Source organism: Antennarius striatus, chromosome 20 (assembly GCF_040054535.1).
Source record: "Antennarius striatus isolate MH-2024 chromosome 20, ASM4005453v1, whole genome shotgun sequence".
Classification (NCBI taxonomy): domain Eukaryota; kingdom Metazoa; phylum Chordata; class Actinopteri; order Lophiiformes; family Antennariidae; genus Antennarius; species Antennarius striatus.
In genome coordinates this window covers 4,276,035-4,302,397 of record NC_090795.1, presented here as the reverse complement: position 1 = coordinate 4,302,397, position 26,363 = coordinate 4,276,035, and the positions used below count along the sequence as shown (strand labels likewise).

Below are 26,363 nucleotides of genomic sequence, written 5' to 3'. Positions count from 1 at the left end.
AAAACATCTGATGTTCATTTATTAACTTTCAAACTAAGAAAAAAATCTGCCCTGAAGGGATTTAAAAAAAAAGGGCTTGAAACAATAAACTGATTCTTTAATGCTAAGCTAACTAGCTGCATATTTACCATACAGATGTGAGAGTTATCACTTTCATCTGTAGCGTATGTAAGAGAAACCTCATTTCAAAGAAACTGCATTTCCTCAGCGTGTATCATCCGGTTTGTTTTATCACAGCGTCAGATCTAACATGCTCTTCCTCACCAGCTGAGTGTGAGAATATGTATCACACTCATCTTCAAGAGAGAAAAACTTCACAATAAAACTTTCATGGGGAGAGAAAACCAAACGAGACACGTGGAGGTGTAGAAAACAAGAGTTCTCCTTTTAATTTCTCTAGAGACATCATACTGTCCATTTACAGTACAGACGCCCAACTTTAATCAGAGTTTACACACATCACAGTTTAAAATTTTCCAAATGAAAAATACAACACAACTATGAAAAAAAAAAGATATGCACAAATTAAAACCTATAAAAAATATAAAAACAGTACTCTAAATCTCATTTCAAGTACCATCTCAATAACAAAACACTTAATAATGCAACGACTTAGCCAACACATTGAACAGAACATTTAGGGTTTTTTTAAATATAAGGAAAAAGACATTTTCATCATGCAGAAGATGTAATATTAAATAACGAATCAAACAAAAATATTATATACTTCTCTATATATCTCTCTTTTAAATTTTCAAGTCAAAGCCCTCCAGTCCCTCACGTAGGGAAACAAGACACATCCAAAAAAAAAAAAAAAAACACACCAGAGGATGCGTGACGCTTTCGTTAGCTGCCATTGTAGCATGGCCTTCTACGGAAAACACGTCGCATCCCAGCAACATCTTTTTGGCACGGAAAAAGACGTTCATAATGGCAGTAGCATTTTGCATTAGAAAAGATGGCAGAGCTGTGGCTCTTTTTCCATTAGAAAATAAAAAATAAAAAGCAAAAAAAAAATTAAAAGTTTTTTATTCTGTGCACCGACATCAGTCAGGAGAGTGGCATTCCCCCCCCTCCCCCTTCCCTCCCCAGCAGGGTGTGAGGCAAGCAGTTGTAGTAGCAGCAGCAGCAGCAGCTCGGTCCTACTGCAGCATGCTCTTGATAGTCTTATTGGTTGATTCATCATTCAGATGCTTGGTCGTGTACCTGCAGAGGAGACAGCAACACAAGAATGAAAAAAATACAACCGCAAGTATCCAAAGTCCTGATGCAGGAAAAGTATTTGTAGAAAATTATACTTCCATTGGTAATCCAATACAGTAAACTGAAGAAGAGAGTTTTAAACACCTCTTCTACTGCATTATTTGGTTGTTACAGTTAAAACATGACATATATTTGTAATATTGGTCAATTTTCTCTCTGAAAAGAAATGCCTTTCAAAAGGTAAAAGTATTAGAAGTCTATTATTCTACGTTTGGTAGAAAATAAAATGAAGAACTTTAAGTCGCTCTGTTGCCCACATGGGGCCCCGGCACCGGTGGAGAAACAGATGTGATGTCTGCCTGAACAGCTGCTGCTGTCGGGTGAAGCGAGTTAAAGTAAAGGAGACCTGAGGAGGACGAGGAGTCACGAGTCATCGGCCTTGAAACCGGCGCGGGACTGTACGGAGCGTCTGCTGCTCCTGAACGCACCGGCATTATTCGATTCAACGCGAGCGGCGCTCTCGCTAGCGACCGGACGGCTGCCGCCAGGCTGTCGCTGTAATCGTGTTACACGCTGGGCTGAAAACACGATTCGATTTCAACGAGCGCCCACCTGAGAGCGTTGAGAAGGCCTTCTACGCTGTTGGGAGGCTGATCTTTAAGGACCTTGATGCAGCCTTTCATCTGTGAACAGGAAACAGTCTGTCAGCGTCACGTAGAGCGATGCGAAGCGGCATGACTGAAGCTGAGGCGGAAGCACTCACGTCGATTTTAGACGACTTTGCGAAAGCTCCTACGGGATGGACGTAGTCGTAGAGGATGATGACCCCGACCATGACCCGCAGGCAGAACGACACCGTCTCTTCGCTGGTGAACCGGCTGCGGTATTCCCTGAAAGGAAGCGAAGTGGAGATTTAGATGTGATGTGAAAAAAGAAGCTTCTGCCGCGTGGCTGTAGAGCAGGAAGTTACTCACGGCGTTTCCAGCATGACTTTACAGACGGTGGCCATCGTGCTCAAGCAGTCAGTCGTGTTCTCAATGGGAAGGTTCTTGTTCTGCAAGGAGGCAGAAGAACAAAACTGAGACGACGCTTTCACAGAACACGTTTGTAAAGGTTCACCTCGTTCTCCCGTCGTGCCTCACCTCCGATACAAACTTCGTCGTGCCGTCGCTTAATGTTTTCAGCATGGGCGTGGCGTCGGCGTAGAACAGAGATATCCGATTGGCCAGCTCGTTGTTGACTTCATTCTCACCCTCCGCCTGGAGAACATTATAAAAAATTTAATAAAAAAGGTCTTATTGTGAAATTCCTTCAGATCAAAGTTTATGTTATGATGCAGAACCAGACTCTACGTACTACGTTTGTGTGTGTGTGTGTGTGTGTGTGTGTAAAATCTATATTTACAATATTTCCACCAATATTTTACCAAAAGGTTGCAAAAAAAACCCTGAAGACTTCTTGAGACCGATGAGATTCATTAAAACCATCCAGCCCCTTCCTGTGGCGCGTTCTGCTGTTAGAACACATTCTGATCTGGTTTTATTTGCTGTATATTTGTTCTGTATAATTGTCACCACCAGATCTCGGTTCACATTAAAGCCACATCATTAAATCAAGCCCTGACTGATAAGCAGGGACATAAATCACGTCACTGAGCTGCGCTGCTCTTGATGGTTTCGTCCGACGCGTCCCGCTGCTTTATAGATTCAGACTCAGACACAATGAAAAGGCCTGCCAGGTGACAAAGAACAAGGCGTCTCTTGAAGAGCCTGTTCTAAATTTGTCAGCGTATTTAAACAATCCAAACTTTCCCTGCTTTTATTTATAACAACGACAGCATGTGAATAATCTGCCGAAAAAATTCCAAAAGGGCTCGGAACGCAATGACACAAGCTCAGACGTTTCATCTCAGATGTCTGAATGATCCGGTCGTTCTAGCGCCGACTAAACTGCTGCTGCAGCTCTGAGCTGAGAGGGAGGATGGCGGCCGGTGGGGGGTGTGGGGTGGGGGTCGCTCACGGGGTCTCAGGTCCTAATGGGTTAGGGTCCGTTTGGCTAACGCCGCAATTTGGTTCTGAGAAAATGAAACCTTTCCGATCGGAGTACCTTTTAGATGTCATTTGAAGCTGTCGAATCAAGATGCGAATCTGTTGGAGGGGGCCACGGAGGAAACGGGACGGGGTGCTTGAATTTCACATTACCCAACTTGACTTCGATCAATACAGGAAACATCAAGCGGCGCGTAAACAGAATTGAGAGAGCTGCTTCCTTTTGGCAGCACTTAACTCTCTTATTTGTGGTTTTAAAGTTTGTTGGCATGTCGGACTTTTAGGTCGATTAAACGCTCATGGTTTTACGACCCCGATGGTAAAAATTCAAACTCCATTTGTCTGCAAACTTTTATCGATCCCACCTTTACTCTACCTACATTAACATGATAATTACGGAAAAGTTACTTGTAATCCAAAAAAAATTTGTGTTTGTTTTTTTTAACAGTCTTAACATTCAGCTCAAATCCATCCCAGCTTTCTGCTGAGATCTGAAATGAAACTGCTGAGGATTAAAAGCAGGTCTGGGGTTCCTTTAATCCCAGCGTCCTCACCGGTACGTTGTTGATCCTCATTCGGCTCAGGGTTCTCCTGTAGTAGCTGAAGTCGTTCTGAATGGCAGGATTTGTCATCTGTGTAAAAAAATTAAAAAAGGAAGCAGAAATGAATGTTAATACTGCGGAGGAACGGAGGTTTCTTAGTGCTGCAGGATGTGTCACCTACAGACACGCAGACGGCCGACTCCGGATCAAACACGCTATCATCGTGACACGATACTTTAGCCGACAAGGCAGAAACGTAGCTTTGGGGAGAAACGACACAAAAAGATCGTCGAGACAAAAAAAAAAAAAAACAAGTATCTGCTGGAGCGGATTTAAATCTCTGACGCTCACCCCTTCCTCACATCTGCTCGATCTGTCAGGAGATATTTGGCTATTTTCCCGCTACGTTCAGGATGTGAATGGTATCTTTTTGTGACGAGGGAGTCAAAGGTCTCATAAAAGTGGAGAAAAGGAGTGGAAACTTTGGGTCTGATACTATTTTAACACACAGACTCAGGTAAAAATCAACTTTCTCAAACGTAAACCGGCCAATCGATGACCTCCCATCAGACGCCGCCCGGCGCCGACGGCTCATCATGCAGCTAATTACCATCAATCCTGTACGGAACGGGCAGCGAGCTAATCCCGCTACAATAGGTCGGTATGCAGCCTGTGTCCGCCAGGGAGGGGCCGCATGCCACGCAGACACATTATGTAGGTCAGAAGCTGCGGCCGGGTGTGAAAAATGGATGAAAAGGCCTGGTATGCCACCTTGTACCCCCCGCTGTCATGTTTTTATTCTGCCAGTCTGGGTGCTGGGCACTAATTGGGGCGTCGCTGCAAGTCGCCCGAGGGGTGACGGGGCACATTTATTTATTTTTTTACTTTTCTAAGCGGGAGGGAGCAGGAGCACCAGTTCATCCCCTGTCTGACCAGATCATATCGAATGTAATTCTAATGAATGCTAACTGTGACGCTAAACCATCAGCAGCGGTCTGCGGGGCGATACGTGGGTCGTACTTTCAGCTCGTCGAAGCGCAGCGTGAAGTGCAGGATCTCGGCGAACTGCTTGGCCAGCGCCTGCTCCCGCTCCAGGTGCTGGGTGGTGTCGTCGTACGTCTCGCTGGTCAGAGCTCCCAGGAGGCTGTGCAGCGCCGCCTCTGCGAGAGGGGAAGACAAGAGGGGACGCGTCTGCGTGAGACGGGCGGCGTTCAGCATCATCGCCGCAACATCAGCAAACGGATTAGGAAACACGTGAAGCACAGCGGAGGGAGGAAGATTCAGGTCGTAAAATCAACAGAATTATAAACCCTAACAGAAAATAATAATCAAATCAAATGATTAAAAAGGAGACAAATATTCAGAATGTCGTGTTTGGTCCAGAGGCAGAAAGAAAATCTACTTCACAACAAGTGATTTCTTCAAGTCAAACAAAAATCAGAGGCATAAAATTCAGCTTTTTTAATAGAAAAATGATTTCTATTAAAAATATTTGAACTAAAACACGTTGATGCAGCCGTGACAAACGATTTTAGACCTTTAGATATTTTATTGTCCTTCACGTTCATCGAACTCGTCATCTTCTAACATTCAATTCATTCGTTTTAAAACAACCATTTCTTAAAAACTCCACTGATCATTACGTGATGACGGTAAATTAAAACCAAATATCTGATCAATATCTCATTTTCACACCTGTCAGTGTTCACTTCACACACCGGAACAGAAAACAGGAAACGGTGCTTCATGTTCAGAGCCCTTAACTACGAAGCCAATTTTAATTACGCTGAGCATAATTTAAAATTTGGCTACAGGGGTTTTAAATATCAACCCCCCCCCCCCACCACCACCACCACCACCACCACCCACCACGATAACCACACTTAGATATGTGAACGCCACTCAGCGGCTGAAGCGTTCTGATAAGACACGGACAGATAACTGCCCACAGGCCGCTGCGAGTCCATGGGGGGAGGTTGTGTGTGTGTGTGTGTGTGTGAGGGGTTGGGGGGGGGGTAGGGGCTTTCCTGTTCAGATGCAGATGAGACATGGGCCTAATTATCTCATTGTCTTATAATGGTGGGGATTTTCATTGGAGGGGGATTACGCTCATTGCCCTGGCAGTAAGTAAACACAAAGCCTGCGCGGGGGGGGGGGGGGGGGGTACGCGACCTAGCCTAGCATGCCCACAGTCCAGCCATTAAAAGCACGCCTGAGGAGCGTCGGCACGGAAACCAGGAAAAGATCAAGTGAAACTTAGCCAACGGATTCCCAGAAAACGGTATTATGGAAGTAAAATATCAGCCGGTTCAAAAATAAACAAAACTTTTACACCCTGGTGGGGGGGGGGTCTCTTTATAAAAGGTGCAGCATTTCAGATCCAATCTAGATGAAGAGAGGGGAGAAGATTCAATAATGACACGACCTAGACGAGCACGTCTGAAGCAATAAGGCCGCGCCGATAAATTCATTTCAGATGTGCTTTTTGCGATTCTCGATGATTACATCGAGGGAGGGGAACGTCAGCGTGACCCCCGCAGGACGGATTCAGACGGACGTCTGTTTTGAGACGATCGTTACGGGACTTCTGGAAGACAGTCGGAGCGCTGGCAGAGCGGCGCAATAAATTGAGCTCGTTTGCCGTTGGGTAATGACTCCCATCTGCTTTGGCCGGCGTTTAGGGCGATCCTGATTAAAAATGGCCCCCGAGCGGGAGGGGTTTTTGTTTTTCTCTCTCCCAGTCACAACAGGAGTTGAGATGGAGCTGCTTTTAAGGCCTTTAGAAACGATCCACACTCTGGAGGGTCGGGGATGTTGAGCGGGGCGGGCGTCTGATCTCATCAGGTCACGGCGGAGCAGGCAGGCGGAATGTAGGCGGGATTGGGGGGGGGGGGGGATCCAGAGAGTGGCGGGACTTTGGTCTGGCTTACATCCCATCATGCCTAACAGGCTAGATTTACTCCGGACAAGTTTTCAATCTGGAAAAAGGAAAGACTTGATTCTTTTGTCAGTGAATATTTCAGGGATTCCACTTTTCTGGACAAAATAAACAACTTGAAGTTTTTTCTTCGCGTCGGATCATCTTCAGTAAATTTAGGTTTCAGAAATACTGAAGCAACAGGAAATATCTGAGCTGAACGGAGGCTTCAGGACGGCGGCGAGCCGGCCTTCCTTACATAACAGCTGCTGCCGCCCACCGCTCCCATTGACTACCTTCACCACGGCGACAGGGATTACAGGACTGAGAGCGTTGAGGCGTGGAGGGCTCTATGCTTCAACCCCCCCAATCCTCAGCCTCAGGGTCATAAGGAGATCAGAGCGACGTGAGCCCCCCCCATGTATCTGTGCTAATTAAGCAACCTATAGTCTGATCCTGCACAGAGGTCGGCGACGCAAGCACGGCGTATGCATCCACACGCCCGGCGAAATGGGGAGGGAGGGGGGGTTCAAAGCGTGTTTATATAAGCCTGCGGTGCATGTTATTTGTGCATGTCGCATGTATGTTGACTTTTGCAGCTCAGCAGTCGATATCCCAGATGCGCTGGCAAACAATTAAGGTCATGTATGGAGGGTGTGTCCGCGTGGCGCCGCGTTAAAAGACCTTTTACATGCAGGTCGTGTGCTGGCGTCCTTCAGGCTTTAATGTCAGGCGCTTGGAGACATCAACTGAACCAAAACCAGTCGCATCCGAGTCACAGGTCATTCAGTTTGCGTTTAAATGCTGCACGTAGTTAAAAAGGTCTGAGTTTCAATAAGATTCCCGTCGACATGACGACGGACACGCACCTAATCTCTGGGAGAACTCGTAGAACTTCTTCAATTTCCCCACCAAGGGAACCACAGCCGCCCACGCCTGCTCCTGCAACGCCTCATCGTTCGGGTTCTGGATCGCCTGAAAAACAGAAACGAACACAAGTTTCATCTCGTGGTCGATGATAAAAAAAGGTTTTGGTGAATTTTTATGAAAGTCACACTTCAAACTTAATTAAAAAGTCTGGGAGAAAATACGAATCGAGACTTCTGCAGCTCCTCGTCATCGATTGAGGCTAGTGGTTACATTAGCCGCCTTCAGTCTAGGTGCATTGTGGGTAATGCGAGCAACAGTTTTTAAGCAAATGTATGAAGGGATCACTGTGACACGAATCAAGACAAACCCACTGGCATGAAGCCTCTTTTCAGAGCGCGGTCCAGCTGGACGTGGATGAGTGCGCCGGCCGTACCTCTCTGATCTCCTTCCCGGCTCCTTTGTACGCCTGCAGCTCGTCCAGGATGCTCTTAGCGTCCTTTAGCACCACGTCCACCTGCTCCCACACCTCTCGCTCCGCATCTGTGGGCTGGGCGTCTGCAGAGGGACAGGACCAAATCCATATTTTAGATTCTTCGCAAGTTTAAAACAGGTAACTTTCAATTATGCAAATGAAGGTTCAATAATATTCACACTTTTCCTGGCTGAGTGGAAGACAAAGCAGCAAAATAAAAAAAAAAAAACGAAAAAATGTTGAGAGCAAACTCAGTTTCTCCATTTTTTTCCTTTGTTTTCAGAGTATGCTACACCTTTCCCAACTGTTGTGGTGTTCTTTAAATACAATATTCACCTGGAAACAGTATGATCCGTGTGATGCACGGATCATACTTTTTCTCTGAAGGTACGAACGAGTCTGGGTTTGCCAAGTGTGAGAAAATAAACTGCACAGGATGGAGCTGCAGGCCTTTGGGCTGTGCAGCAACTGAACTTCAGTGCTTTATATTTGAGGAAGGGGCTTTGCTGCAACTCCCATTGATATTCTGCACACATTCTGGCACGGGAGATGCAGGCTGGTGCAAAGAGCAGACGCTCGAGTGTCAGATTTGGGGTTGTTTTTTTTCTGTTGCTGGGAAGAATGTAGAATAATATGTAAGTGCTGACGGGGGGTGGAGGGGGGAGAAGAGCTGATAAATGCTATGCTAAGACGTGCATGTGATCGATATCAGCAGAAGAAGCAGTTACTAGAAAAAGGGAAAGACTCACTTTCGAAATCGAGGAAGAAATTGGGCTCCTGTTCCAGATCTGTGCAGGTCAGAACTTTCAGTAGGTTCCCCATGGTGGACCTGTTGGAAGGAGAAGAGTCGATAAATGAAAGGAGGCAGTGGTCAGAAGAGCAGGTGTTCGGACGCCTCTGCATCCGTGTGCCAATTTTCTGCTTCACCGCTCTGGTACCTGCATGGACCCTGTGGTCACACACACACACACACGCACACACACACACACGCACACACACACGCTTCCTGCGTCTGGGCTTTTCAACCACATCTCAAACCAAACCCATTGGGTTTTTGTTTTTTTTTCCTTGGAGTGTTCATTTATTTATCATCATCAGCTACGAGCATTCACAGACGGTATGTTAGCGTCAGATAATACGACACACCAGATTAAACTTTTATAAAATGTGCAGAAACATTGATGAAGCCATTTTGTTTCTTATATTTACTCAGAGAACGGTGTGTGGAAACATTAGGGAAGCTAGCTGAAACAGAATTGTGTCATTGTTTGATCAATGGTCACATCACAAAACATCAAAAATTCCAAGACGGTCATGATGTCGTCAATACATTTTAAACTCGTAACATCAAGCAGCATGACTTTTTTTGATTAACACATGGTAATCAATAATAAATATTTTATTTTCCTGTTGAACGTGTAATCATTCAAAAAACAGAAGAGGGTGTGAAGCACCTAAAGTCGAGCTCCATCTCCTTCGCAAAAGGTCAACAGACGCGAGATAGGAGATCTCTGGCGGTTCCGTAGAGCGAAAACGGCGGCGGATTCCGTCACCTGAGACGGATCTAACCTTTAGCGACAGACACCAACTTGGACAGGACGCACCTTGAGAGGGGGGGGGGGATTTGATGCAAAGCAATGATGAAATCTAACTTCAGCAGGCAGATGTTGCCGAGATGAGCGACGGGTGAGGGGGGGGGCGGTGACGGGGCGAGTCAGGGCGAAGCAGGTAATGTTAGGAGACAGGGAGGTGACAGAGCAAAGTACACACTCAGCAGTCCCGAGCAGAGGTAGATGTGGTTTAAAATGCATGAGAAGCAGCGTTGGAATGGGGGGGGGGGCATGTAATCTCAAAAAGCTCGCAGTGGGTCACGTCCTTATTTTAAAAGGTGAAAATATTATTGATGAATGGCCAGTTTTTATAAGAGAGCTGAGTTGAGGAAGAGTCGATGGACATGACCAATATTAGATCCAAATGCCAACGGGACACACACACACACACACACACACACACACACACACACAAAACATTCATTAGAAGCTTCTCAGATGGAAGTCTTTCTAAAGGGATCCATGAAGGTGATTTGAGCTCCAAAAGCAAATGAACACCTTCTGATCGGAAAGATCACCTGATGCCTTCATGAATTTGACTAACAGATCAAAAGTCAAAGTCAACAGCCTCATTTTATTTTTAAAAGAATCTCAATCCGATGCATATAAAGCTAAAAAGGCACAAAATATGAAGATTTTGATATAACCTTTCTACAGAAACACCCAATAGGTTTCTCCTTACTCGACAACTCTGCACCCTGCTGCATTTTTAAAGTGGGAGTTCGAAGGACTTTTGCAGCTGCTGGTTGAAATGGTGAAATCCCTTTAAACAGAAAAATTGTTCGCAACATCTGCTGCTTATCTCGGCGGGGGAAGAGAACCCTGACACGTAAGCCGAATGCAAATCAGACGACGTGCTTCATGCCACTCGGAGAGGAACTTCTTCCTTCGCATTTGCATAAACACACTTCTAAAAATGTGGATGGAGGAAACGTTTCCTGTTCACACCTGTGGGCAGATCTGTCCGCTCGACCCCGGCGACCACCTGCGTGGCCCCGCCCCACCTTGTCCAGTCTCGTCTTCTTCCCCTTCCTCTAATGTGACCTGAATGTCCGACTGTGCCGGAGCTGGCACCTCGCCGGATGTTGGAGAAGCAGCACCTGATCCGATCTCGCCAGGGACGCGAGCTGTCACCGACCTCGCCCTGCTGGGTGACGCTGGGCGCTGCCAGTCATCGCCGTGCCTCCTCCTCCTCTGGTCCTCTAGCGCCACCGTTCAGCCGCAAGCGGACCAGAGGCGACCGGGCCGAGGCCGGCGGAGCTGCCGGGGACAGGGCGTCTCCACGGCAGCCGCGAAATTAGGTCATTTTCAGGACGGGGATCTGAGCTGCTGTAACTCCAACAGAGACTCTCTCAAGTGTAGCACAAAGATTAAATTTTATCTCTCCATCTCCTCAAATTAAATTTTTTTTAGTGTTTAATTTAAATCGTACATAAATATTCTATAAAGGAACTTTAAGCACTTCTGATAACAACCCCCCCCTTTAGAGATAACTGTAAAACAGTGTGTTGCTGGGAGGAACTGGCGGCTTCATGATAGCGTCGTAAGAGAGAAGTGAGAGGATGAAGAGCTGGCTGGAAGTCTATAGATACTGTGTCAGAGTGAGATTTGAGGAATTGAACCCCCCCCCAACACACACTCTCACACACACACACACACACACACACCCCCTCCTTTCTGATGGCTGCAGTGGTACCCAGGAGCGCTGGCATGTCCTGGGTCCCACCCCAGAGCCCCGACGACAGCCTTGTTGTTGTTTTGAACCCCCCCACTGAGCCATCGCGTGCACGCAACGAGGGGAAGTGGGCGTGGGGTGGCTGGGTGGGGGTGCAGAAACTAGCGAGCAGGAGCCCGCGCAGCTCTCTGATTGGCTGCACCGATCTACCCAACAGCTCACTGTATCCATGGAGTCAAAAAAAATTTTAGTGCCATTGAAAACATTGCAGCAGCCAATGGGAGGCGAGCTCTCAGGATGAAGAGAGAGTACAGTAATAGTAAGGACTTGAAAGCACATGAATGCATTAATACAGATGAGGTAATGCGCCAAAAACACAGGATTAGTTCGGGGGTGAAGTCAATTGGAGATGATGGAGAAATATTTAATTCCACTATTGAAAATTTAATGGTTTAATGTGATTTGAGGGGGTCTTTTTTGTGAAGCTCAGCAAAATTCCTGTCATTAAGATAAATTCTTAAAATGAAAAATATTCGTTTCTGCTGAAATGTGACATATTTTGACACTTTGCTATGATTTAAAAAAAAAAAACAAATGATAGGATGCATGTTTGGAAAAAAAAAAATCATGAAATTTCTGCTGCTTGTTTTGATGCCACACCCATGCAGCAGCCTGACCTCTAGCTGGCTCTGCTTCTTAATGCCCCCCCCCCTCCAACCCCGTGCCCACCACCACGACAAGCAGGGCACTGCTGAAACCGAGCACTGCCGCAACGTCCTGCAAAAACAGCTTGGGATGGGGGGGGGGGGGGTTCAGAGTGCTGACATTCCACTACTCGGATGCAGCGTGAGGATCCACGTGCCCCACTGCTTTACTATGGAGCAAAACAACGCCCCCCCCCTTCAACCACCACCTCCCAGACGCGGTGTCACGTGGGCTTCGCCGTGGAGGAGCTGGGAGTCGGCTTGGGGTGTGTGTGTGTGTGTGGGGGGGGGGGGGGCGCGAGTGCGATAGTAGCTGAGATGATGTGCGTCTGGGGGGGGAAATGAAATGCACGCCTCATTTTTATGTAAGCATGACATTTAAGTAAAAATGTAATATATAAATATGGTGCTGAATGAATTTTATCGCATGTGTGTAAAATGGGGGTGGTGGTAGTGGTGGGGGGGTTGTCAAGCGTCACACTGCAGCAGAGCCGGGCAGCTTTAAACTTGACCTAGATTTCCCGGGTGACACGCCACATTGCATTAGCCCACTCAGCCGGACCCGGACCCGCCGGAGCTCGCTGACACTGGCCCGATTCGACAGGCAGAAAATGGGGGGGGGGGAGCATTTCCCAAAAGGAGGCGGGCATGTGCACCCCCCCCCCCTCCCTCTGGTTCCCCGCCCAATCCTCCTCCCCATTTTTATCCCACTCAACATCACTTCACCCTCGAACATCTCCTCCCAATCCGACGCAGCTGACTAAAAAAAAAAAAAAAAAAAAAGACTTGAGGGGGGGCACATGGAGGAGAGACAGGGAGGGGGCATTTGTTTGTTTATGGGGGTGAACTGGATGTTCTAGTGGCCACGCCTCTATATTGTTACTCCTGAGTAAACATCGGCTAATGCCCCCCTCACCCAGATTCTGGCAAATCAGAGTGAAGCTCGCAGGAAGACTGCGGGACGGCAACCGATGGCGAGACTTGAAGTGACATCCGGCATCAGCTGTTCCGTTTTACTCCAGCAGCTTAAGATATTACCCCCCCCCACCCCCCCAATTCAAAATTTACGATGAACCCGGTCAGAGTAAACAGTAAACACATGAACCCCAGGGTTGGTCCACAGGAGCAGATCACAGGCGGGGATGAAAGCGGGGGAAGCGCCTCGTCCTCGGCTTTGGACGGCACCTGATGAAAAGTGGAAACCATGGCAACAGGCGCGTACACAAGATTCAGTCGAAACGCCGGCTCTATTGAAACGGAGAGGCTCTTATCGGCGCTCTTCAGTCGCACCAGCACACGTTCCGGCATCGAAACGTGCAGAGAGATGCGGCAACGCCGACGACCGATGTTCATTTCACATCAATGCGTTTCACTGAAAACGAAGCGGTGACTAGACTTTAACAGAAACACAACAGGAAGTCTGGATTTCAATTGAAGAGAGAAAAAAAAAGCAGGAAGGGAAATATCTCATGACAGACGCAGATGAAAGAGTCTTAAGATCTCTTCATGATGCCTGCATGAACTTTAAACATTTGCCTCATGAGGGAGTCTTCATCGACCTGCCCTTGAGAGACATCTGACTCCTTCCTAGGATGGGTTATTTATTATTAGGGGAGGGGGTGGGTGTCCAAGCAGAACCCATCACCCCCCCCACCCTCCCCTCCTTCAGGGCAGCTGTCTCCTAAAACCTATTGAAACGCAGATCTTGGGCTAAAACAGCCCCAAACCATCATTACTGGAGTGACCTTCTGACTCCCTGTGACTCACCAATGTCACCGCGTCCTTAAATCCCCCTCTAGAGCGTTGGGAAGCACGACCCCTCCCACAAGTAAAGGGGGTTAAACTCTAAAGACCTGACTTAAAATTATGCTTTTTTTAAAACCTACGTTTAAGTGTTTTATTCCTCCTAGCAGGATTTTGGGTGGGGCAGGCAGGAGGTTTAGGAAGGATGATGATGAGTGTCAGTTTGAGGAGGACCAGTCTTCATCCAGTAGGAGAGGAGCGACATCTGGTGGATGGAGACAGTTAAGCCAGGCTGGGAAAGAGGAGCAGGGGGGACCACTCCCAAAGCTCTAATCCATAGCTGCAAGCAACAACAACGCTGGTGATGAAATTAATAAATGATAAGCAGCTAAAGTTTAACTCAAATGTCTCTAATTTACATAAAATAACGGCAAAGATAATTCATTTTAAATTCAAGGATCCCCGTCAGAATCATTGGATTAGAGGCAGAGCAGAGAGGTGATGCAAGAGCGCCACCCTGTGGTCACAAAGGGCTAAGGTGGAGTAAATTCTCATTCACTAAAAACAGAAATAAATAAGATGCACACACTAAAAAAAAAAAAACCCACACACACAACATGAAGGAGATTCAAATTTCAAATCCACACAAAAATATAGCGTGTAAGGCAAAAAAAAATGCACAATGCAACAGCAGGTGAAAGGAGAAACGCTTTCAGAGCGTCTGGACGTTTATCAGCCGTTTGCAGAGAAACGACAGCAGCTCCTCCAGGGAACCTGTGCAGGAAGTTACACAATGTCGGCCCTCCGGCGGCGTAAATAATAGATAACTGAAGAGGAGCTGGGAGCTTTTAGCTGACATAACAAGCCACTCTACATATTACACCCCACTCAGACGTATCATCTCCAATGACCTACTCAGGCGGGGCAGGTCGAGAGGGGATGGAGCGTCTGCCATATGCTGAGTCAGGAAAGAAGTGGAGCAGTTGAAAATTCCACGTTCATAAAAATATGTTTGACTATTTTGGCGCTTTCTGAAGGTGTCTCACAAGTTGGGGAATCCCTGAGCGTAAAGCACCAAAACAGGTATGTTTTTGACAGGTGTGACACTACCATTCGTCACCAGCAGGAGGCAGTACTGATCCAATTATGATCATAGCAACAGGAGAGCCAAGAAAAGCTTAACCTCCACACACCTCCTCCTCCTCCTCCTCCCCCCGGCTAACAGGGCTAATCCATCCTGTGTGTACATCACACGAATCCTGGCCCTCTGCATTAGCGCAGCACCCCTCTCGTTTTCTATAAACAGCTATTGCTGGCCTGCGCGCTAAAATAGCTTGTCGTTTGGTGCTATTTCAGGGAAAGGATTTGTGTCTTAATCGAGCATCATAGCAGCTCGACATTATCCCCCCCCACACACACACACACACACGCACACATCTTGTGTGGATGCGCTGACTTAATGATCTTATGTGAACCACCTGAGGCTCAGCTGTCAAAAACAGGACAGGATTCCAGCGACGGAGCCAAGCCAATTGAAAGGATAGCCGCGTCTTCGTGGTAACAATCTCCAAGGAGACACGGTGGAGAATCAAACAGGGATGGGCAGACACGCAAGCAGGTGGAGAAATGATGGGGAGATGTAAGCAAACAGGATTTAAAAAAAAAAATAGGGAAACATGAGCCTGAAACGATCAAATGTGGTGGTTTAAAAAGGAGAAACCTACAGGTGATAAATAATAAATCATTAACGGCAAAAAAGAACCATTGGAACAGGAAGAGTCGGGGCTGCAGATGCTGAGCGGTGACCCTAAGTAGGTTGGGGGGTGGGGACAGGAAGCTGGAAGCACCTACATTACTCAACTTCTTTTTATGGCCCACAATACATTTCATTTCCTGCGCGAGAACAGCATTACACGTACACCCACAGCAGTCACACATGAGGCTATAACAGGCGTAGCTGCACCACAGCCTGTCTTACATAATGACTACTCTGTGTCTGCGCTCAAACTACCACAGATCTGAAAATGAATGTGAGATCACGCTTCAAACCAAAAAAAAAAAAATAGGCGTCAGTAGCAGGGAACGGTTTTTATTTTTCTTCCTCTACGTGAGAAACTAAAGCCAGGGGGCCGAATCTTTCCCCTACGACCCAAGCCGAGCCCCGATCGGCATGGGAATTACCCCCACAGTGGAAAAAAGTTTTGCAGCAAGTCGCCCACAAACTGGACTTTGGAAAAGAGTTCAAAATGAAAATAATTTTGTTGTATCCCCAAAACAATCCTTTAAAAGCGCTCCGGTCTTACCAGTAGTGGATCTGTGTGACTGTTGGGAGCAGGGAGGCCCGGCCTGGCTGGTGGCCCCGGGTCGCAGTCCTCCAGCAGAGGTCAGCCTCTGGAAAACAGGCCGGCAAAAAAGGTACAACATCAAAGCAAAAGTAAAAACAGAAGAGTCGGATAAAACAGACGAGCTCAGAGTGGAGACAATCATGATGCAGCAGTTATGTTAAAAAAAAAAAAACACATGACAAGGCAATACTAACATCCCAAATAGGGAACAGGGCAGCTATCGTGTCCCACCCTCCTGATGAAACGTGAGCTAATTTGCAGCGATTCAAACACAAATGTGGAACAAAGTAATGCATTAGAAAAAAAAACAAAAAACACAACACACCACTTCCTATTGTGTAACACTTCCTCCGATTCACTTAGTCTGGTTGTTACCTCCTGAGCTTGACAACATAACTCCAAGTCTTATGTTTGTGAAAAAAGCAATCAACGGGTGACTGTATTTAAAAAAATCTAGAATAAAAAAATGTAATACAAAAGTAGCTTATAGTCCATGACAACCACAAACTCTTCCTGACAGGAGAAGCTCAGCAGACTGTGAGGCGCTTCTGTTTCCCAGTCTGCATACAAATGTGTCGCAATGGCATCGACGCCGGTCATGCTTGAATGCGATCAGACTCCGACATTTCCAACCTGCAGTGGGACGGGGGTGGAACGCAAGAAAAATAAAAGCAGGAAGTCCACTGGATGCTGATTTAATAAGGAAGCCGCCTTCTTCTTGACCTGGAAAACGATGCCGCGACGGACTCTCCGCTGATCCCTGGTTCTGATAGACGCAAACTGACCACTGGGCCTGATACGATAGCGCCCGCACGCCACGGCAGACGTTCAACAAAGGGCATTGTGGGAGTCAGCTATGCATCACGCCTGTAGCTGGAGGTCACGGCACGAGGTCAGAGCATCCCTCGAATTAGCGCACAAGGCTACAGGGCTAGCGGTCCGAGCTACAGAGCGGGATTGTTAGGAAATGAAATTTCAGACATCCACAATTGGCACGATAAATCCAAGGTTACTTGAGCCCTCCGTCGTCTTAACTTTCCAGAATCCACCGTTAATATTTAATTTTTAATGAGCCGGTAGTAAACAGCAGACATCAGCGCTGTGCTCATCAGATCTGTGGCTAACGCTGCACACAGGATTACTGTCATTCACCTCAGTGCTGCTGTGGGAAAACACTCACATGATGAGATCATTCTGTGTGTGTGTGTGTGTGTGTGTGTGTGTGTTGCGCTCATTCCTTCAGGCAACAATTAAACGGAGGAGAAAACTCCAGGCCGGTTAACCAGCATCCCCGTGTGGGACCAGGGTTTTCTGTGCCCCCATTGGCTGGGAAGCATCCACAAGATGTTTGTGCCAATGAAACTCGAAAGTCACAGGAGGAGATGAGCAGTGGAAGCAAATGAGGGTTTAAGAAGAACCAACTGGATTTATTGGATAAGAGACAATGGAACAAACAAATATTTCCTGCTGAATTTGAAATTTTTTCGGTGCAAAAACAGTTTGATGGGGGGCGGAAAAGACACGGGGGTCAGTTTTGTGGTTGGTTTTAGTTTACCCTGCCACATGACGGAAACAATTAATATGGTCTGACATGTGTAATCTGTGTGTGCCACAGACAGAACATGTGCAGAATGTAACAACAGAGCATCAAGCTAATCAATACAATCCATAAGTGGGGCATCGCCATTAAATACACCCTGCTAACCGGGGCAGTAAATGTTAAAAACATCTTTAAAGTAAGAGCTGTGTGACTGCGATGTTGTTTCTCATTTTGAATTATTTTGTCCTTTTGTCCTTCATTGCAGTAAAATGAAAACTTTAAGACATTTAAGGACACAACCTCAGGCAGGAAAGAAGTCGACCAAGTTCTTTTCACCATTTCCTGAAATGATCGACAGGTTAATTGTTCTTAGAAGAATTGCTTGGCTGCAGCTCTATTTTTTCCCCCGGTTCAGTTCAAGTGGAGGCCATCGGGGTAAAAAGGAAATGATTTAACGGTTTAAACTCTATGTGAGGATGGCGGATCTGTGTGGGGGCAGAACGGCGTTTCATGCAAAAGCTGAATTTCTAGCATGCTGTTCTGCCATCTGTAACAACTCCCCAGATCTGTAGACGGCCACACGAGCATCTCGCATGGTTTAGCATGCTGCAGGAAATTCATCGTCCACATTTTAAAGATGGTCTGAATATTTTTAGATAAACTGCAGGACGTGATTAACTCCTCATCCCAGCTGTCTCTACTGTACATTCTCATAAATCTGGAGCCTGGAGAGCTTTCTCATGCACTTGTGAAAAGCGATTGGGGGGGGGTCAAACAAAGCAATCAGCTTTTGTCCCTTTTGAATGGGTCACATAATTTACAGCCATTCAATTCGGAGTCAGAAGCAGAGGTGAAACGACGGCCTCCTTTTCCTCGTCTATGTGCAAGATGGGGGCTGCATCACGGGCCGGATGTGAGAAAGTTGAGAGGAATGCTCGAGTCAGTCGGCTCAGGCAGGGCTGTAGATCAGACGCTGGCACACATGCTGACTCATGCACATCAAAAAGTACAATACGCGGCGCAGCCAAAAGGCTACAAACGCAAAGCTATCACGGCTTGGACCTCCGTGGCACCGCGGCAGCATTCAAATGAATCCCTTTGTGGTCGTAACAAGCGGCGTTACATTCCTGCTTCCTCGTATAAAGACTCATCAAAAGCTCTACAGACATGATCGGCCATTAAAACCAGGTAGGACTGTTAAAGCAGATTGCAGACAAGATAATTAAATCAAGACATCGGTGGTGAGATTGGCTCTGATGCTTCAGCCCGGTGAAGAAGCAGATAGGATGGGGGGGGCACAGTTCGCCTTCCCAACCAGGTGAGAAGTCATTTCAATCCAACTTTGATCTGTTACGGACAAGAGCTAACACGCAGCAGTGATGGAAGAGGGAAATCATAAATTGTAAAACAAGAAAGACTCTACATTTCAGGTTACATGCCTCAAAAATCAAAAGAGACGGTTTTAGATAATGCTGAGTTCACCATTTCTGCCAGATTTAGCCTTAGTCATGTTAACAGTGTGTTGGGAGGGAAATGCTGAGCAGACTGAATCACTTCGAGGAAGTTGATCCAAATAAGTGAGCAAACGGCCCGACGCCACAGGAGGAGGATCGATGAATATCCGTTCTGCAGGAAGCAGAACGCCTGAGCTAGCATAGCCTGCTGCCTGTGGTATGGAGAATACAGGCTGAGCACAACCGTGTGAACACAATCAGTGTGATCCAACCAGCTTGGAGTAGATGTGTAAATGCCTCACATACAGATCAGAAAAACACAATAAACATGCTGCAAATAAAAAGCAAAAAAAACCCCAACAGCTCCAAAACACTCTAGTAAACATATTTCCCCTTTTAAAGGAGATGCCCTGCAGCAGCTGATATCAAAGATCATATCAGCACTAGAATAAATACGCACAACCTGAAGCGTCACAGCAATACAGTGCAGACTGTGCCGCGTTACAGTGGGCGAACGTGTTGCAACAATGGCTCGACGAGACGAGGCGCCTTCTGCGAGCGGATCCTCTTCCCAGGAGAGCTTCATACCGAGGATGACTGCTGTAACCCAAACTCAAGTCAGCAGCTCAGTTGACGCCGAGCGTGCACGAGGAGGGCGGGGATCTGGACCCCTCCATGGAGACATTCCAGTGAAGCAAAACAGTTTATTCACTGGAAAATGTATCCACTGCAATAATCGTGGCTATTATTAACCCTTTTACTTAGTAAATTTAACACAGAATCTTCCTTCTAACTTGATAAATAGAAGGTCTGTTTCCAGGGCTGTAATATTTAAATGCTGCCCTGTACTAAAGGCCTTTACGACGACTTCCGGAAACACATCCCCTGTCCTGTTGATGTCTGAGCACCCATTATGCAAACGCTGTTGTAAAGCACAGGCAAAAGTCATATGTAAATTAAAAACCGAACTGACAAAAGTAGAAGAAAAGAATTCTTTCTGCTTAATATGATAATGCTCCTGTAAAAAACCCCAAAACTTTGATGTCTAAAAGTTTAAAAAATGCAATGCGTAAATGCACGTGCGTGCCCATGCCTGCATGAAACTGATTTATGAAGGAAGACGCTGCGTCAAATGAGCCATATCTGTGGCAACCGCCTTACAAGCTGTAGTTGTTAGTAGAAAGCGCCCAGCGGTTACTTCCTGATCCTACCAAACGCTCCACATGAGATTTCACTATCTTGTTGCAAGTCAGCCGTTCCCCTTTCTTTTGCAATGTTCCCAACGGCTGCAGCAACGTCTGCATGTGCCGCTAATCAAAATAAGGAAGAATTAGCTCTTGGTGATTTCAATGTCTTATCCATCTATTATCCCATCTGTCCACACCTCTGCAGAAAGACCTAGACGTGGTGCAACAAGTCCCACCTTGCCTCACGGTCCCACCGCCGTGGCTCAACTTAGGGGGTTTGTCGAGTGTTTTCCAGCCCTTATTTACAAGTCGACACTGAGGATGACAGAATGGTGTGTCGATCCATAGACAAAGAGAAAGGTGAAACTGTGAAAGAAGATATGAGGGAGACTCAAATAACCTAGAGGCGAAGTATTTCACATTGTAAATCTGCTGCTGCATTCCAGCAACCATCTTACTATACAAAAATGGCATTCCAGAAAGAGATTCAGCGTAATCCAATACATATTGCATCAAATGATTGCCTGAAAATACTAGAGGATGCATTTGATTGCATTTTGCAATATGCATGCCAGCATACGTTGGAATTGTGACTCAGTCCTCTGTGTAACGGATGTGTCATATGGGCCAAGCCTCAGCGAGAACACACACCCCATTGGCTGCATTTAAATTGCATATTATAAACTCTAAATTTTTCTTTCAGACTGAGTCAGATGTATGAGCAACAGGATCAAAGTTCAAGATGTCAAGTTAAGTTAAATCAGAAGGTCCCGTAGGTGTGATCTCTGCAATGAAGCAATGTTTACGGACCAAAGAGTTCATAATAATCAGAGGCAAAGTTCAGAAATGAAATGACTTCTGCTGTCATCTATTGTGAACTAAATAACCTCAGTTGAGCAAAACTCATTTGCATAAAGAAATTGAAAACTGTGGCATAAATTAAACACTTATAGAAGGAGTATCAGGACCACAACAGAGAAGCTCTCGCCATCACATCTCCCTTTCTGCTCGTTTCACTTCCACTTTTAAGAACCTTTGCAGAAACCGTGAAGAAAGGAAATCACATGTGTGTGTGTGTGTGTGTGTGTGTGTGTGTGTGTGTGTGTGTGTGTGTGTGTGTGTGTGTGTGTGTGTGTGTGTGTGTTAAGGGGTAAATTGTGCAATTTTCACGTCAAAAAAATAGTGGAAGAAAGAAAAATCCCACCCTCTTCTTTTGATTGTGATCCGGTGTTCGATAACGCATTGATAAGAAAGTTAATGATCAAAAGCTTGCTCTATCTCCACGCTGCCACCGTGTGCATTTGTTTTAATGGAGCTTTAATGATGCATCGTTTACAGCCTGTCTTTACCTGCGTTCTATGGTTGCTGTTAATGTAACGTTACAGATTACCTGCAGCTCCGCGGTATGAACGGGGCTAAACGTAGCATCAGTAGTTGTGGGTCAAGCGTGTAGCATTCGTGACCAAATAAAGGAAAACCAGGCTTGCAATGTCGCCTCACGTCTACCTAGAGAAAACTACCAATGTCCCGAAAAGGGGAAGTTAACGGTGCAGCGACTACGTGACCTAAAAATATAAAAAAAAATTCCTCCAACTGTTTTAATTTTAAAGTGACTTGACGATGCGTTGACTTGATTTCACTATTTGTGATTCATCATTTTTTTTCCACCTCGAAAGAACATAATTTAACACTCAGTACGGGTCGTACAGAATGGCAGTCAGTTAGCGGTGACGGTTGTGATTGAAAAGAAGGTATAAGATGAGATAAAGTAGTTAAATTTTACCTGGATGCTCGTAGAGAGAGAGATTCGGGAGTCGCCGTCTGGATACCACGCCAGGAGTCAGCGGTACGGGCTCTGAGGAGAAGAAAAGCGAATCGCTGTTGCCGTTTCCGGGTTAGGTTCTGAACGTCATTACGGCGTCACGCAAGAGGGGCGTTCGACTTGTTCACGCTCAGAGCCCGGAAGGGGAGTCTAGAGCTCCTTTTCCTAGTATGAAGGTGACCCCGCCCGGATAGTTGACCCCGCTCATATTTCCCATTTCCACCGGATTACTACTGAGTCCTGACCTTGCCTATTACAGTATTATGTCTCTCCGCGGTTGTCAGTCCCATGGCATCGGTTGAAAAAAAAAAAAGGGCGAAAGTTTAAATTTAAATTATGAAGTTTCCGACTACCATCGCTCATAAAAAAAAAAAAAGAGAAGGAAAGAAAGGTAACTTATTAAAGCTCTTCAAAGGCTGCTACCGCTCAATGACACACCTGGTTGTAATTAGAGATAATCAGGTGTGATCCATTGGAGTCCTTAACCCTTTTAGCACTGACCTATTTTGGCCGTTTTTTGGTACTTTTGATATTTGTCTCTATATACCACATTAAAATGATTTAACATACCCATGCTTGGTATGTTTATCTTCAGCACAACCTCAGCTATATGAAGATAGTTTTTATTTCCATATAACTTACTATATTGACATATTGGAGCAAAATACACACACACAGTCAAATCCGGAAATGGAAAAATATTATGTAATTGCACATAAAAACCAAAAACATGCTGATCAAATTCATTTTGAACTCTAAAAAGGTTGTCATAGGCTTCTAACATAATTTTATAGTTTGTGTCATTTGTGCCACTCTTGAAGGAGTTTTTTTGGGCCCAAATAGACACAGTCAAATTCGAAAGTGGAACAAATTGTATTTTATTGTACATAAAAACCCCAAAAAATGCTCATTGAATTTGATTTTGAACTCAAAAAAGGTTGCCATAGACTTCTAACATTACTATACAGTATGTAGTTTCTGTCACTTGTGCCACTCTACAAAGGAGTGCTTCAAAGTAAGAATGCGCATGCGTCAAGCGTAAATCGTGCGCGTAATGGCGTGCGTTATTGTGACGTTTACGTCACGTAACAAGATGCACCAATCATGGTACGTCTTTGCATCACATGACAAGCATGTACGAATCGCAAAACATGTTTACATCACGTGAATCACTTGTATAATGGCGACTACATGGAGAGAAACACGGCGTCGGCCGCCTGTGGATAAGGAGCGCTTTGAAGCGCTTTCCTTTGTTCTTATGTAAATTATCAGATCTCCGGTTTTCCGGGGTCAATCGGCTCCAAATAAAAACCGGAAGAAAGTTTCACATCTATACTGTCACGGAAACATGACCACAGCAACCCACATGACAGACTTCTTTAGTTAAGAAGGGTTTAAAAACACATGCGCTCAGATCACGGCGCCGTGATCGTCGGGCTTTAAGGGTTAAAAGACAACTGCCTGCCTCTGCAGACTGGTGGGAGATCAAGCTGAAACATTTGATTTCACAGCGATCCGTCTATCCTTGTTAATAAAAAAAACCCCGAACACTTTGGTAAATTAATTTTCTAGAAGCTATTTTAGTATTTATGTTGCCAAATATTTTGCAAAGCTCAAAGGTTCCCCAAAAGAACATGTGCCACTAATCAACCTAATTTAAGAGCACACCTGTCTTCAATGCGCCCCAATCGGGAGCTTATAAATTCTCTCTTTAGAGGCAGGCCAGATCCATTTAGAAGACAGAGACCATTTTGCTTGTAATCTGAGAAGTCTTACATTTAGCCTGATAAATTAACCAAAAAAAACCCAACCTTCAGCCATGCCAGTAGAGAAGACTCATGTTAACATGGTGGTTATTGGCCATGTTGACAGTGGGAAGTCGACCACCACTGGCCACCTGGTCTACAAATGCGGCGGGATTGATCAGAGAAGACTTGAAAAGTTTGAGAAAGCTGCAGCCCAGGTGAGAAATAAAGACCCTCTTAATAAAGTCAAATTAATATTAAAAACCTGCTTAAAGATGTGTTTTATTTGCTCTCACAGATGGGGAAAAGTTCCTTCAAGTTTGCCTGGGTGTTGGACAAGTTGAAGGCTGAGCGGGAGCGAGGAATCACCATCGACATCTCACTGTTAAAATTCAACACTCAAAAGTACTGCATGACTATAATTGATGCGCCCGGCCATCGTGACTTCATAAAAAACATGATAACAGGGACTTCACAGGTAAGGCCCGTCAGAACGAGGCTTTTTCTGAACGCGTTGGTCCCTTCTATTGTCCGACCATGTCGTTTCAGGCCGACGTTGCCCTCCTGGTGGTCTCTGCAGCCAAAGGGGAGTATGAGTCTGGGGTGTCGAGGAGCGGTCAGACCAGAGAGCATGCGTTGCTGGCCTACACCCTGGGTGTCAAGCAGATTATAGTCTGTGTGAACAAGATGGATCTGACAGAACCTCCTTACAGCCAGAAACGCTTTGACGAGGTGGTGCGAGGCGTGAGCGGCTTCCTCAAGAAGATCGGCTACGACCCAGCCACCGTCCCCTTTGTTCCGATTTCTGGCTGGACGGGAGAGAACATGATCACAGCAACTCAGAAGGTAACGGTGATTTATAAAAGTACCGACTCAGAACTTGAAACCCCTTTCTTTTTTTTTAATTATTGAAAGCATTTTTTTCCGCAGATGCCTTGGTTCCTAGGCTGGAAAACCAGACGCAGGGAAGGGAACATGAGTGGGAGAACTCTGCTTGAAGTCCTGGACTCTGTTCAACCTCCAGTTCGCACCATCAACAAGCCCTTAAGGTTACCTCTGCAGGACGTCTACAAAATTGGAGGTTAGAAATGGTGCTTGAAATTTATTTTAACTGCTGCCTTGCCATTTGCTTTAGAGTTGGAACCAATCAAGAAAATGCAGTATAAGTGTGAGGCATGGCTGACATGTTTGTCCTTTCAGGAGTCGGGACTGTTCCAGTGGGTAAGATCGAAACAGGCGTCCTCAAACCTGGCATGACTCTGATGTTCTCCCCTGCCAAGCTCACTGCCGAGGTGAAGTCCATCGAGATGCACCACCAGGGTTTGGAGACGGCTCTGCCAGGACACAATGTGGGCTTCAACATAAAGAACGTGTCCGTCAAGAACCTCCGACGCGGGGACGTAGCTGGGAACGCCCAGCAAGACCCTCCATCGGATGTCAGCAGCTTCGAAGCTCAGGTTGGTCGAGTTAGAATTGAGACTTTGAATTTCTTGCTGCCCACTTGTCCTTGATGCCTTTGCCCTAAATTTAGGTGATCATCCTGAACCACCCAGGAAAGCTGAAAACGGGCTACTCACCCGTCCTGGATTGCCACACCGCCCATGTGACCTGTCGCTTTGCTGAGCTGAAGGAGAAGCTGGACCGCCGTACCGGCAAAAAGCTGGAGGACCATCCACAGATGCTCAGGTCTGGAGACGCAGCGACGGTCAAGATGGTTCCCATCAAGCCCATGTGTGTGGAGAGTTTCTTCACATACCCTCCCTTAGGTATGCCGCTGGAATCTTGATTTTTATCACCACAAATTCCACCCATGTCGTTTTCTGCAACGCCTGACTGTGAACTTTGCTTTTTACCCAGGACGCTTTGCTGCAAGAGACCTGAAGCAGACCGTGGCGGTTGGAGTCATTAAGTCGGTGGAGAAGGACCACGGGTCCAAGTTCAGAGCCCAAGTGTGTAAATAAGTTTTTGTTACCAGTATTTCTGGTACGACCAGTTTGAGAACAGTTTCATTTGGCTAGATGTGTTTTGTGTTACACAAAATATTTATTTTGAATACAATTGTTCCTGTGTTGGTTAAATCCAAAAGATGTAGAATTGGATTGAGATGTTTAGTTAAAATGTAAATGGTTGAATTTCGAAATAAATATTCCGAGCATTCTTGAAACTTGGTCTTAATGTTGTAAATGTATGTTGTCCTTTTTTTGAAAGTTGATTAAACCAGTGTGAGGTGAAAGATGTGTGAAAGTGGGTTTAGTTTTTAACAAACAAGAACATACCACTGGTGTTGACTGCAGAGGGTCACAAGTTAATGAAAATGTACAATCACATGCATAGGATTCTTGTTAAATTTGGAAGTCTGAACTCGCGATGACGTTCCTAAAGCAGTAAATGAAACATGGAGCACTGATGGGATTTGCCATTCTATCCTTTTTAGCTTAAAGTTAATATAATTTAAAAACATTTTAAAATACGCATTTTTCATCTCA

The 26,363-nt window shown here is 45.9% G+C and overlaps 2 protein-coding genes across 8 annotated transcripts; one reads left to right on the top strand and one right to left on the bottom strand.

The window, feature by feature from the left end:
• Positions 1-364: 364 nt before the first annotated feature.
• fam49bb (family with sequence similarity 49 member Bb) lies at positions 365-22,591 on the bottom strand. Of its 5 annotated transcripts, none has more exons than XM_068304560.1 (12): positions 22,094-22,591; positions 16,088-16,175; positions 8,802-8,881; positions 8,014-8,135; positions 7,580-7,685; positions 4,814-4,953; positions 3,806-3,883; positions 2,346-2,462; positions 2,178-2,257; positions 1,967-2,093; positions 1,816-1,886; positions 365-1,206 (listed from the first exon to the last, which is right to left on the bottom strand). In XM_068304560.1, the coding sequence occupies exons 3-12, from the start codon at positions 8,872-8,874 to the stop codon at positions 1,143-1,145; spliced, it is 978 nt and encodes a 325-aa protein (XP_068160661.1). In that variant the 5' UTR covers positions 8,875-8,881; positions 16,088-16,175; positions 22,094-22,591; the 3' UTR covers positions 365-1,142. The 5 variants fall into 5 exon arrangements, with proteins under 5 accessions (XP_068160661.1, XP_068160666.1, XP_068160662.1 ...); XM_068304565.1 differs by lacking the exon at positions 22,094-22,591 and adding an exon at positions 19,587-19,710; XM_068304561.1 differs by lacking the exon at positions 22,094-22,591 and adding an exon at positions 13,928-14,049 and having other exon boundaries at positions 16,088-16,168.
• Positions 16,183-26,050, top strand: eef1a1l3 (eukaryotic translation elongation factor 1 alpha 1, like 3). Of its 3 annotated transcripts, none has more exons than XM_068304559.1 (8): positions 16,183-18,857; positions 24,005-24,095; positions 24,176-24,355; positions 24,427-24,723; positions 24,808-24,958; positions 25,078-25,334; positions 25,409-25,643; positions 25,735-26,050. In XM_068304559.1, the coding sequence occupies exons 3-8, from the start codon at positions 24,176-24,178 to the stop codon at positions 25,836-25,838; spliced, it is 1,224 nt and encodes a 407-aa protein (XP_068160660.1). In that variant the 5' UTR covers positions 16,183-18,857; positions 24,005-24,095; the 3' UTR covers positions 25,839-26,050. The 3 variants fall into 3 exon arrangements, with proteins under 3 accessions (XP_068160660.1, XP_068160657.1, XP_068160659.1); XM_068304556.1 differs by having other exon boundaries at positions 23,950-24,095; XM_068304558.1 differs by lacking the exon at positions 16,183-18,857 and having other exon boundaries at positions 22,823-24,095.
• The last annotated feature ends 313 nt before the right edge of the window (positions 26,051-26,363 follow it).